Genomic DNA, 14,266 nt, shown 5'->3' on the forward strand with positions numbered 1-14,266 from the left:
ATTTTAAAAAAATTTTTAAGCAAATTCCCAATTTACGATTTATAAAAATTAAAAGGTTTTCTTAAGTAAATCTCTTTTTTAGGACACCTTGGCATATGTATGTTGGTTTTATACCTCATTGCCTAGAGACACAATTAAACCAACCTCAACTCAAATGTAGCATTTTAGTAGAACCAAATGTAAAAACTTGATCAATTATACATTTTTTAAAAAATTTTCTTCCTTTTTTTTTTTTAAACACAATACCTTTATTTTTATGCAGTGCTGAGGATCGAACCCAGGCCCCACCCGTGCTAGGCAAGCGCTTTACCATTGAGCCACAATCCCAGCACATCAATTATACATTTTACTACCTGTACTAACTACTACCTTCAAAGAAAACTTTAATACTTTCTTAAAAAAATATTTGTTTTTTAGTTATAGATGGACACAATATCTTTGTTTTTATGCGGTGCTGAGGATTGAACCCAGCACCTCACACATGCTAAGTGAGCGCTCTTCCTCTTGAGCCACCACCGCTGCCTTTCTTTAATACTTTTAAGAAGAAAAATGTAAAACAATCTTACTCTCTTACTTCTATATTTAGAAATATGCATTTTTTTCATTGTCTAAAAAGGCCAATTACTTAAACTTCAGAGTTCTTGGATAAACAGACAGCAATACCAAATGTTAAGGTTTAACTGAACCAAAATGTAAGGTTTGTTTCCTGAAGAGCAGATGAGTTATATATATTTTTATATAAATTAACTTTCACTTAACCTCAATTATTAAGTTAAACTTTGACTTTGACTTTGCATTTTTTTGCCATATCTATTCATACATTTTCTCATGAGCAACATAATAGACAATACAAATGGTTTCTTCATCCCAGTTTTCAAAACTAATGAACATACTGAAAGATAACCTAGAAATAAACTGTCCAAAAATTTACTTTTTGTAAAGAAATAAAAATTCTTCTTAATAAATTGTAACTATTAGAAGGTTCCTTGTTGTGTATAATAAATAATTCCTAAAAATATTTTTGTTTCTAGCTGGGTGTGATGGCACACATCTATAATTACAGATTTGTGGGAGGCTGAGGCAGGAGGTTTGTTAATTCAAGGCTAGCTTGAGCAACTTAGCAAGATCCTGCCTCAATATTAAATATATAGGCACATGTGTTTTTCCCCCCTCAGTCACTATATTGAAGTTGCCAAAATACAAATGTATTGCCTGAACTTTTATTTATTTTTTATTTTCTTTTTTTGCCCACACTATTAATTTAGAGCATCCAACTACTACTGATTCAAAATCCTCTGACTCACACTGCTGAAAGATCATGTCTTCTTGCCTCTGAGGTAAAAAATAAAATGGGCCCAGGGCTGGAGGTGCTGCAAAGTGTTGGAGCACTTGCATTAGCATGTGCAAGGTTCAATTCCAGCACCAAAAAGAAAAAATTCTAGAAGGATTCTGAAAATGCTCATAAGGCCCCAGGTGACTATCACTGTGTTTTTTTCCTAACTACTGGTGGATGGCTTTTCTAAGCATCATCAGCTAAGTTTACACAAAAGGAACAGTAATACCCCTGTAAGCATCAAGGTAACAGCTTGGCCAGGGACACCTGTCCTGTCCCACTCTCATCATGCAGGACTTAGACTGCCTGCGGTGCTCCAGGTGTTGGACACTCCCTGCACTCCTTCTATAAGGCTCTCTAGTGTCTGATTCTGCACTCTTAAAAATTAAGAGCCCTTAGGTCATTCCATTATTTCTCCTCCTAGAGGCAGGACCAGAGAGAGAGTGTGGGTCTTTTGCACAACAATTATTTAGAGGGCAATTCTGACCTTACTTAGGAATGTTAAACTGATGAGAAGAAAAAAATATTTAAAAAATTCCAAGGGCTAGGTTGGATAACGGGCTGATTACAATTCTGTGAAAAGACATCAAACATCCAGATATTCTGGGAAAAAAAAAAATATATATATAATGTCTTTCCTTTCCTTTCCACTTATATTATTCTACTCCTCCTCCAATTTCCAGCTAGGTAGAATGAGGAAGCACTCAGGATTGTTTCTTGGATTTTTGGATCCCCCCCCCCCCCCCCCGCCTTAATGCATGATTGTTTCCATGGGAAGGAGAAATAAAAAGTTACTCATATCAGCTGAACCAATGAAGAAAATAACCACTCAGCTTTACAACCACACCCAGCCTCAGCCTTTTGCTATGACAAATGAGATTCTCATTTGGTCAGAGGTTTCAATGCCCAAAGAAAATGTTTCCTTTCTCAAACTTGTCCAACACCAAGAGTCAACAGTGAGGCTTGCTGGAAGTTCAGATTCTCTCAATCCTTCCAAACTTAATCAGCATCCTGAGAAGCAAACACCCAAGACTGTTTCTTTTTTTTGCAAGCACCAGATAATCTTTATATTTGAGATACATTATCTTGAGACTGTGTTCAGCTTTTTTAAAAAAAAAAAAAACAAAAAAACTCCTACTTTTTCCCCTTAGGAACTACAGATTTATTTTTATTCCTTTTTTTAATATTTATTTTTTAGTTGTAGTTGGACACAATAACTTTATTTTTTTTTTTAATGTGGTGCTGAGGATCGAACCTAGGGCCTCACACGTGCTAGGTGAGCACTCTTATCACTGAGCTACAATCCCAGCGGAACTATAGATTTAAAAACTAGAATTTCACACAAACTAAAACTCAGTTCACTTTGTATGCTAGCTCTTTATAGCATCTTAATAATGCATGAAAATGAACTAACTAGTTCCAGTTGTTGTCATTATCCTAGAGACTGGCAGGTCTGAGCCACTCTTCTACTTTATTTATTTATTGAGCTGGTGTCTCACTATATTGCCCAGATTGATCTTGAACTCTTGGGCTCAAACGATCCTCCTGCTTCAGCCTCTGAAGTAGCTGGGACTATAGACATGTGCCACCATATCTGGCAGAGTCACAATCTTAAGCAGAGAAGGCACCTCTAAATTTCAGTTTTTTTGAAGTAGTATATGCTTTCCATCCAGAAATTCTGGAAAATGATGCTCCTGTCTAACACTGCTAATCAGATCGGTACAGGCTGGAATGGCTGTATCTAAAGTTCAACAGGCAATGCAAAAAATCAGAAAGAGCTTCTTGGCAGTGACCAAAAGGAAAATCCAGTGGCTTTTGACATGCCCACTGCTTTCACCATGCCGCATCCTTGATGTGTACCATAGAAAACAGCATGGAAGGCAATTAGTTCATGGTCCACGAGCAGATGGATGACAGTAAATGAATAAATGGGCCATGAGTCAGTGACACACCAAAAATGGCATCATGTAATTCAGCAATATCTTTAGGAGGGGAAGAGTATTTTGTAAAATTTCTTTATACCATCTGGTAGATTTTTTTTTTTTTTTTACCAGCCTTTAACCAAATAATTGACATGAAAATTTATATTCAAAAAAGGAAAGGCAAATCCTGAGAGGCCCACATAGAAGCACAAAAGGAAAGAAAAGGAAACAAAAGCTAGGGTGGTACATTAGGAATAATAAACCCTGAGACAGGCAGCCCACAAGGACAGCAGCACACCACAGGACGTCACTGCTCCTCCCCAGAGTGCGGACTCAGCGTTAAAAAACCACATACAGCAAACTTCAGTGCCAAATTCACATGAACAAAGACTGAACAAGAAAGGAGGAGGAGAACTAGGTAGAAAGAGGGCAAATCCCAGGGGAAACAGAATGAAGAAGGGGGTAGGGGGAGACAGCGTGCAACAGCTCATGCAGGGACCTTGGTGAGGACAAGTGGGCACCGGGCAACACTCGGTGAGAACAGAGGGCCAGAGAAAGTGAGACACACCTCAATCACAGAAACAAACCGCTTACCCTCCGCTTTAGTGGTAGTACCATCTTTATGCAAATTAAAAAACAAGGGAAGGGATAACAGGGAACAGTTAGTAACATTCAAGAAATTAAAAAAGCAGAATGTTATTAGCTACTAAAAAAAGCAAAAGTACAAGTTAAAACAAAATCAAAAGGGAAACAAGTTCAACAGCAAAGCAGAGTTTCTAAAGCAAGTAAGTGCACCTATGACAGAAACTAGTTGAGCATGGTGTAGTGGCTTTGCCTTTGGAAAACAGCACACAAAGGGGCAACCGAGGGTCGTGCCACAGTTGGAAGAGTGACTGGTTGTCTTTTTTTGTTTGAGTCAATCCTCATTGTCTTAAGAGTTCCTCTTCCTTGAAGAAAGTACCAGCAGAAGGGGTGGCGGGAGCAGAACAGACTAAAAGGACTAACGAGCCACCCACAGGGCGGAGGCAGTAGGAAGCGACAAGAAGCCGAGAAGCCGGCTCTAGCAACGCCTAGCCCAACTACACGCCCAGCAGCAGCAGCTGAGAGCTCAGTACCTGCATCCAGGCCTACGTACTCCAAGTCTTCCCTCAGGGGTCTGGACTCTAGAAGTTCGGAAAAGGATCATCAGCTTTAGTGCTACACTTGTGCAGAGACGTCATGGGTCAGCTATGCAGTAACTGTAACAAATTCTCTGTAGGACTGTGTTTTACTCGGTTTTCCATGTGTTTTGGTTTTGTTTCAGGACATAAATAAGGAAAGCAGAGGGAGGGTTCTCAAGAAACCAAGAGAGTCCGAGTCCTGCAGTCTTGTCTGCAGTCAGCACTGAGTGCAGGGCTTGTCCCCAGTGGTTCTGAAGGTCAGTTCTCTGTCAAAGATCTGGGAGCTTTTCACTAGCATTGGGGGAAGCCTGCCCAGTCCACATCCAAACACCCAAATAGGCACAAAAAAACAAGACTATGAAGGATGCTAAAGGCTGGTTTTACTTATGTTTTCCCAGCAATGAAACAAATGCTAATTATAAATAGATCAAATGAATTTAAATATTAAGAGGTCAATACCTGAAAGACTGAACTAAAATTGTAACTAATTCACCATAGGAGGAAAGAGCTGTGACTTCACCCTTCCTCAATGATGACACATCATCAGAACATTGTAACATTTCCACATAATGGTGCAATAGTTAAAGTGGTAAAAAAGAGTTCTTACTGGGAATATGTGTGTGTATGAGGTGCTTCCGTAGGAAAAAAACAAGACTGACTGACATGTGCTCTAGGATATATATCTTTCAACTTAATGACATTCCTGTCACAATCCCACTTTCACCTATCTTATAGGATGACAGTTTGCAAAGAAACTTCATACAATTTTTATAGATCCCTATTTTATATTTGAGTCAGGTGACCAGTATTAAGAGCAATTAATGGTTAGGGAGATAGACTTGAAGATTCATGGGCTTGTGCAAGGTCTCAGGGCTAACAAACAGCAGCCCCGGGGACCTTCTCTAGGTGTGTGTCCTCTCACTGTGCTTCTCACTCATGTTTCAGAACTTTAGTTTTAGAACTGACTTTGGAATTCATTAGTGGGCTACATATGTAACTCCATTTCAGTATTTCAAGTTTAAATTTTATTAATTTCTTTAACATTCAAAGTGGATGTGCTCAGATTTTGGGTGGAATGATTTGGCTTTTACAAAAATACAATAAACCATCAGTCTTAAACCAAGTGAGTGTTAAGGGTTTGCTGAAAAAAAAAAAAAATGAGTAACTGACCCACCACTAAGTCAGGTATTGAAAATGTGTTAAAATAATTTTAAAGAATTTTTAAAAACCTTTTCAGGTGATCATTGAAGTACAGGTGTGCTCCTCCCAGGTGACGTGAGAAAGGACAATACTTATTGATGCAGACGTGGCTATGCTGGTTAACAAGGATGTCACATTCTTTGAGTCTGCCTGTCACTCCCCCACTCTGAGGGATGCCTAGCTATAGAAACAGTGTCTGGTAAGTCCTTCACTGAGCCCTCTGCCTCCAACAGTGCCAGGAGGGGGAAAAGTCAGCTTTGGCAATATGAGCGTGGCTGAGCACTGGTTGGGCTGGCCGTGGAGAATGAGGGAGTGAACTGAGGGAAGCCTGTGTGCGCTCAGGGCCAGCATAGCCTGCAAGGACTATGTCCTTCACCACTAAAGGGGATGATGCTCCAGAGAAAGGAAACACTCGACAAAGGGTGGCTGGGGACCAGTACCAGGTATAGTTATTGTCTCTTAAATATCAATCCTAAAACAGGGGAGTCTTCCTTCCATTATGGTGTCTTGCAATTTGCTAAGAGGTGAGGATCATCTTGGACACCAGAACAGGATGTGAAGAGTGGGTAGGGGGATCTGGTTACCTAAAGATGCATAGGACCCTGGAGGCAAAGCCGCTGCAGAACTGAAGGGCGTCGTGCCTGAAGACGAGGAGACTTTAGATTTGGCACTGGCAGCTGCGTTCACATCGATGTCACTTCGAGATCGCTGGAGGGATCCAGTTGTTGATACAGATTTGGTGCTAACTGTAGAAGCTTTGGTAGTGAAGGAGAAAATGTCAGTAAGGATGACAGAGAATTTCAAATATATATTTCTTAAAAACCTGATGCTCCTTTGCTTTTCTTGAAAACGAATACCAATTTGTAATAAATGCTGGAGTCTGTGGAACTGACCTGGAGTTTCCTTGCCCTGAAGATAAGGGTTCAGACAATGCCAAAGAAAACCAAAAGTGATCTCTATTGTCACCTATATGTTATACCTGCTTTTTAGTAACTGTAAATCCAAAGAAATGACCCATATTTCTGGTTACTATGAGAAGAAATGATACAATGAAAAACTGGTCCCATCTGGCCAGCCTCCTCATGTTGTGGCATGAAGGCACAGGACCTACAGAGGCTCTCCCCTTGCAGGAAATATCCTCCTCTCCGACCTCTAGCAGCTATTCCACTGCTGCCACACAGGGGCCTCGTCTTCCTTCCACTTTGGTGTCCTGCAATTTGCTAAGAGGTGAGGATCATCTTGTCACCAGTAGCTCTCACTCTCTTATCACATGAGCTGACAGAAGAGCAACACTATTTGTGGCAGCATAGAAATACTGGAGGGAAGCAAAAAGAAATGGTCACAGCCTAATTTCTGCCTGTTAAGCCATCCTCACAATGAGAGTGGATCTCTGCTGAGGACAGTCAGGGCAGAGGGCAGAGTGGCACTTGACTCAGACCCAAGAGCAGGCCACAACTTTCTGCACTGAAGCACTGTCTCTAGGATATGAGCACCCCCCAGTGGCTGGGAATTGACCTCCTGTGGCCTCCTGTGGACACTGTTCCTCTTACCTCTAGATGTGGTGCTGCCAGTTGGGCTTCTTTTGGCAGAGAGCGGCCGACTAAAAAGAAAAGCATATACATTTATTGTCAAGGGTGGACCTTATCTGCAGTCACACAAATATAAACAATAACAGGAAATAATGATAATAAAGAATTATATCAGAGTTTTCAGAATTATTCAGGCAATTGAGACCATAATTTTATAAACTGCATTTCTTAAACTGAAAATCTTTAGCACTATATTTTGGAATATCTTTCAAACATAGCAAAACTGTAATTGAGATGGAAATTAGAAATAAAGAACAAAGATGATGATATATTAAGTGCCATGTTTTAAATAACCAGTCTTCCCAAACTTGTCTCCAAGTTAACACTTTCAAGTTCTTGGAAGACTCTCTGAGTGGTTCACACTACTCTATAATTTATATACCTTATTCTAAAACTGTATTCTAGAATGCCATATAAATTTAACTGAAAATCACTTATGATAGAAGCCAAGGCTTCCTGTTTCTTACCTATCTCCATGACATCTAACCTAGAACCAGAATTCACCTGAAGTCAGAGGGAATTTTAACAGGCATACATGTGAATTTATGTTTCCACGAGCAAACTTTTAAATGTAAGCAAAGCTAAGTTCCTTACTTGAGACTCTCCTGAGAGCTGGAAGATGAACGATCAGACTGGGGCAGAGACACTATGCTGTCCGAGTTCTTCAAATGGGACTGCAGGGCTTTCTGGTAGGAGGACTCCAGAGTATGGTATAAGTGCTCTGCTTCTCTGCTGAAGTGACCATGGAAGCCCCAGTAACATCTAGGGAAAGCACACAAATGCCTGGTCTGGTTTGTGAATCCTAACAGGTCTTCCTTCTACAAGATATTCTTGAGGACTCAACCTGCCTGCTAATAGGAATGCAGGGTATAAGGAAAAGGGGACAAGCCAAGGAGGCCTTGCAGGAACCCTGGCCTCCCAGCTTAGGAGCCTTTCGGCACTGGGTAAGTTACTTAAGCTCTTTGAACCTCAGTCTCATTTATAAGATGGGAATTAAAGGATCTAACTTCCAAGACTGGGAGCCTTGGGGAAGACAGAGCTAAATTAAAACCATACGCAGAACACAGAACAGACTCCTTAATGGGAGCATTTATAAATACAATTTAACACTCCTTGATTTGAGATATTTTCAACTGTCTTAGGTAACAAAAACAAAAGAAAAATGAAAAAGAAAAATGTTAAAGGGTACTTTACTTAAAATCTGTATTAAGATTAAAGGACTATGTAAAAACTGGGAGTGGGAGAATATGAGGATAAGATATATAGCATTATCAGATAGATCATTAAACAAATTATGTCACTTGTTTTGGCAGGAATCATTCACTTCAGAGTTATAATAAACTCAGAAACAAGGAAACATAATTTAACTGTGAGGGCAGTCAAAATGTAGTAAGAAACTGGAGCAGAAAGTATTCTTGTAGCTAAGGAAAACTATAATGTTCCAGGCAAGTGAGATGAGACACAACCTGTGTCAATTAGAACAGATGGTCAACTATGGAAGTATGGAAAAATAATCACAGGTGCAAAACCAGCCGTAATCACCTGTGCACTGCCCAAGAGTGTCTCTCCCTCCCAGCCCCAACCCCTATCTGAGTGCTGGGGATGAATCCCAGAGCCTTAACATGCCAGACAATCCCTCTGCTGCTGAACTACAGCCCCAGCCCTAAGTGAATTAAGTCTGAACAGCAAACTTCTTTACAGTCATGGCAAAACTGCTTCCAGGGAGGCTCAAGATTCAGAGGGCTATGGCCAAATGACTGGAACATACTCGGTCCTAATGTCACAACCACCTCCAACAAAGATGCAATCACAAGGAAAAAGGCCTGTGATTGTGATTTTTTATAAATCAATAAAGCATGTTGGCTCATGACATACTTTTAACTGAAATGAGCAAATTCTGTTGTCTACCTCTCAGTCCGGTTTATACTAAAAAATTACTCAGCCAAACTACTAAACAAAAAAAAAACAAGAGAAATATTCTGAAATGGCCTTTGCAGGGGCATATTTAAACATTATGACTAAGGAAGTACATTCAAGTATATTCATGGGTTTATTCAGCAAGGAAATGCATACAACATACGTGAAATGTAAAAGTAGATAATTTTTTTTAAAGTGGCATACAATAAAAACTTACTTCCTGGCTTCTATTCTTGCTTCAGAATCAGCATCATGGATTCCCTTCTTTATTGTTTCAGCTAATACTGATATGTGTCTAGATATTTAGAAAAGAAAGTAATAACAATCATAAACACATGACTTTATGTAGATGAAGACAGGTGTGTGAAACAACTTCAAAATAGGAACACAGTGTCACTGTGCCAAGGTCAGTCAACTAACCTGCTGCCCAGAAGATCAGACACTCTTCCAGGGTCTTAATTTTTAATTATGGCCCAATACCATACCCCCAACTCCACCCCAGCCTCCCCTGGGGACTGGAATTACCCTGCTTTCTTCTGTGAGTTTTTAGAACACAGCTGGCTTTTTTCACTTAGCTCAATCTTTTATGAATTCAAACAACAAAATCCTGCCCTTCCATGGTCACAGCTAGTTTCAAAACAAATTATGAGATGGATCATAACAATCCTAGCAGTGAAATAAGGAGGCTATCTATACCACTTTTCTATAATGAAACAATGTTCTCTTTTCAGGTTCCATTACTATTTAATATGGTTAGGTTATCTATTGTTGTCTTTGTTTTCTAGTACTGGGAATGAACCCAGTGGTACTATACCACAGAGCTACAACCTTAATATTATTTATTTATTTATTTATTTTTATGTTTTTGAGAAAGGGTCTCATTAAATAGCCCAGGCTGGCCTCCTGCCTCCAACTCCCAAGTTGCTGGAATTACAGATAAGTACCACTGTGCCTGGCTTTTTTACTTTTCTAAGAGATGAGTCTCGGTATGTTGCCGAGGCTAGGTTCAAACTTGAGATCCTTTTTCTTCAGCCTTCTGAGTAGCTGGGATTATAGGCATGCACCACCTTTGCCTAGTTTAACAATAATAATTTTTTTTAAAAATTCTCTCTTTTAATATATATATATATATATTTTTAGTTGTAGTTGGACACAATACCTTTATTTCACTTATTTATTTTTATGTGGTGCTGAGGATCGAACCCAGGGTCTCCCAAATGCGAGGCGAGTGTTCTACTGCTGAGCCACAACCCCTGCCCAAGAATAATTTTTAAAAATCTCTTTAGTTGTGTTTTACTCTAGTTGTAAAGAAATCAACAACATATTACTAAATATTTAACCAAGTTTTAAGACAAGGGAAATGACTGGTGTGAAGAGTCTCAACAATATCGCACAATAAAGACTAGTGGCTAATTTGATCAGCACTTCAAAGTCCTTGCCTCATTCTTTTGAAAAATATTTAGCAGTCACCTGCTAAGTCAGGTTCTAAGTGCTAAGAGGAAAATGAACACACACATTTTATCCTGCCCTCCTGCCCCACAGTGAATCCCTCATTTCACTTTCTATCTCTGAATTATATAAAACCATCACCCACTAAAGAGGATACAATGCTCATGAGATTAAAGAGCAAGGGAATATTTTTAACTGTATGACTATCCTCTGCATTACAAGGGTTTACAGATGAAATTTCACCACCGGAAAGTTTGACTTTGTTTCACCTCTGACCAGGTGAATCAATATGGAATGGGGCTCGTATTACTTAAAATTCCACTGTTAATCAAATATTTACTATGCTGCAAGTTCTTCTGAAACCATATGATACACCATTAAAAACACGGGGCACAATCTCATTTACTATCTCCAAATATAAGACACCCAATGAGAGGCACCCAAACTTGACAGGAATGAAGGAATCGCAAAATCAATAGAGACATACTTCAATAATTATGCCACAATCTTGCTTTTTAAAATTATGGTGATATAACACCATTGTATATCAACCTGAGTAAAGAGAACTGCTGTCAAATAGAAAAGAAAACTTTCAAATTAGTGATATTTCTTTTAGTACCTAAAAGGTACATCCTGCCTAGAGACAGCATTAAATCTCTATCTCCCTGGAACTGACAGGTTTGTTGCTGCGCAGCAGCCTCAGCAAAGCATTGTGGTGGCTTGGTAGTTCTAATCATCACTAGTGCTCACTTGCCCCCATCTCTGGGCACATGAATATTTCAATCAATGACATTTCCCAAAAGGTTCTACAAATATGTGTTTCACATATCTGTGGTAACAACCATAATGCAAGTGAATCCTTCAATTCCTTCATTCTTTAGAGAAGGTGGCTTGGACCACTTTATATGGCATTCAATTTCAAGATTCAACCCAAAGGGAAGAACATTTGCAAAGCAGGCAGATGCTCACCTTTCCAGTGAATGTGTCTGCCATTCTTGTAGAAGCAAATCTAAAAATTCAAAACAGCGCCTGAAAAGTGTTAAGAATTACAGAACTTAGTTACATGTGTGTCAGTGAAAAGCAAACAGCGTTTTTCCTTAAATGGCCCAATAATACCTTTTTTCTTTTTCTTTTTTGGTACCAGGGACTGAACCTAGGGGTACACTGACTTACATCCTCAGCACCCCACCCTCCTTTTTTAATTTTGAGAAAGGTCTCCCTAGGTTTCTCAGCCTGGCCTTCAACTCACAATCTCCTGCCCTAGCCTTCTGAGTTACTGGGATTACCCAATATTACTTTCCACAGAAAGGTCCTTCTAATATTTACAATTAGAAAAAGTAGAACATAAAGAAGAATCGGGACTAAACACCAAAGCATATGAATGTGAAGAAGCACTGATGGTGTCCACAGGAAGACGGGGACAGGACACAGACTTTCCCTCCAATGAGAAGGCTAAGCTTTATGGCACCATTAGCAAAAGGGTCCAGCGTCATTACTTGTTTTCATACTGCCCTAAATAATGTATTAATACAGAATGTGCACATTTACAAAAGGTAAACACATGTTACAGAGCCGGGGGATTGGTCTTCCCATTAATTTTACAGATTGCCTTGGGAAAAAACAAAGGAGAAAATACCCTGAAAAACTAAGTTCCCTCCAAGATTTCCTGTTGGGGTCCTAGGTAGTACTTGAAATAATTGGGATATTTATACTGATATAATTGGGATATTATACTGATATTTATACTGCCTTTACTCAGGGAATGGGCGGGGGGAGACCAAAGACACAGAGGAACTATCTCAGAAAAAGGTGTACAGGGGTCCTCTCCCTGCCCCTCTCTACTACTACCCCCCCAAACACACTCAGACACACACACACACAAATTAGAGGCTGTCCAAACTCACTTTCCAATATGTTCCTATCTTGATCCTTCAACCAAAGCAGTTGCTGCAATGATCTTAAATGCTATTAAACGTTTCAAATATAAGATTTAACCATGGAAGGAGATTTGAGAGTTGGTTTTGGTTTTTAAATAATTTAAAATTAACAAAAAACACTAAAAATTTACCTTCTAACTGCAACAGACTTAGAGGTACAGTTGCTTGTTATAACAGGTATTAGTCTAGGGATGTGTGTGTGCTGTGGAGAAAAATGAAAATCGGGTTAAAAAAACTGAGATAAATTTGTAAATACAAAAACAGAACAGAACACAATTAAGAGAACTCTGTCCTTCCCGACCTATTTATAGCACAAATATATTCGGATTAACATGTCATCAAATTTAAAAAGAAAATTAAAATTTCACTGGCATGTCAAAGGCCATCACAAAATTGACAGAGCCAAGAGCTAACAATGTAATAATATATAAATCAGTCTAAAATCAAAACAATCATTGGCATGAGGTCTAAGTAATCTAAACAGCAGAGATCTGAGTAGGTTTAAAAGGAGTCTTTACAGCTCAGGCTAAGGCAAGAGGATTGCAAGTTTAAAGCCAGCCTCAGCAATTTAGTGAGGCCCTAAGCAACTCAGTGAGACCCTGTCTCAAAATGAAATACAAAAAAGGACTAGGGAAGTGGCTCAGTGGCTAAGGCCCCTGGGTTCAATCCCCAGTAGCAAGAAAAAAAAAAAAAAGGGATTCTTCATGTCAATATATTCTGAAACATTGTTTCAGGCTCTCCCCTCCACCCCCACTGGGGATTGAACCAGGGCATCTCACATGTTAGGCAAGCACTCTACCACTGAGCCACACTTCGAATTCCTAGCCCTTTTTAAATTTTATTGAAGATGGGATCTTGCAGATTTACAAAGGCTAGCCTCCAACTTGCAATCCTCCTGTCTCAGCCTTCCAAGTAGCTGGGATTACAGGTGTGCACCATCACACCCTGCTTACTCTAACATGGTTTCAAGAAAATGTATAATAATGACTTTGGGTTTACTATTTGAAGTAGGCAGCACAAACAAGAACAGTAAGAACTAAAACTAATGCAAAGTAACCCACAGTAGTCAAGAATATTCTGAATAGGGTTATTCAACATCATGAAGCCCTAAGGTTTCAAGAGTTGCCTCTTGGGAGAAACTGAAACTTAAAAATGGGAAGTAGGTAATATCTAGCAATTAGAAAAATGCAAATCAAAACTACTGTAAGATTTCATCTCACTCCAATCAGAATGGCAATTATCAAGAATACAAGCAACAAAAAATGTTGGCAAAGATGTGGGGGAAAATGTACAATTCTATGTTGCTACTGGGCCTGCAAACTGGTGCAACTCTTATGGAAAGCAGTATAGAAATTCCTCAGAAAACCTGGAATGGAACCTCCATTTGATACAGCTATCCCACTCCTCAGTTTATACCTAAAGGAAGTAAAATAAGCATACTACAGTGATACAGCCACATCAATGTTTACAGCAGCTCAATTCACAATTTCAAACTATGGAAACAACCTAGAAGCCCTTCAACGAATAAATGGATAAAGAAAATGTGGCATGCATACACACACACACACACACACACACACACACACGAAATATTAATCAGTCTTAAAAATGAATGAAATATGGATGGAGCTGGAGAGTATTGTGCTAAACCAAATAAGCCAATCCCCAAAAAACAAAGGCCAAATGTTTACTCTGATATGTGGATGCTAATTCACAATAAGGGGGGGGGGGACACTAGGGAAAAATAGTGTACTTTGGA

The 14,266-nt window shown here is 39.3% G+C and overlaps 1 protein-coding gene across 5 annotated transcripts in view; it reads right to left on the reverse strand.

Annotated features, from left to right (window-relative positions):
• Clasp1 (cytoplasmic linker associated protein 1) overlaps positions 1-14,266 on the reverse strand; it is a 269,273-nt gene that overhangs the window by 99,339 nt on the left and 155,668 nt on the right. For 3 of the 5 annotated variants that reach the window (XM_077802322.1, XM_026408872.2, XM_077802320.1), the window contains exons 14-20: positions 12,639-12,709; positions 11,540-11,599; positions 9,339-9,416; positions 7,799-7,966; positions 7,166-7,215; positions 6,200-6,370; positions 4,371-4,418 (exon numbers count right to left, since the gene is read on the reverse strand). In XM_077802322.1, the coding sequence (XP_077658448.1) occupies positions 4,371-4,418; positions 6,200-6,370; positions 7,166-7,215; positions 7,799-7,966; positions 9,339-9,416; positions 11,540-11,599; positions 12,639-12,709 (646 nt within the window). The remainder of the gene's footprint in view (positions 1-4,370; positions 4,419-6,199; positions 6,371-7,165; positions 7,216-7,798; positions 7,967-9,338; positions 9,417-11,539; positions 11,600-12,638; positions 12,710-14,266) is intronic. The other 2 variants (XM_077802326.1, XM_077802325.1) reach the window with 1 other exon arrangement.

The sequence above is a fragment of the Urocitellus parryii genome, chromosome 1 (genome assembly GCF_045843805.1).
Source record: "Urocitellus parryii isolate mUroPar1 chromosome 1, mUroPar1.hap1, whole genome shotgun sequence".
Lineage (NCBI taxonomy): Eukaryota > Metazoa > Chordata > Mammalia > Rodentia > Sciuridae > Urocitellus > Urocitellus parryii.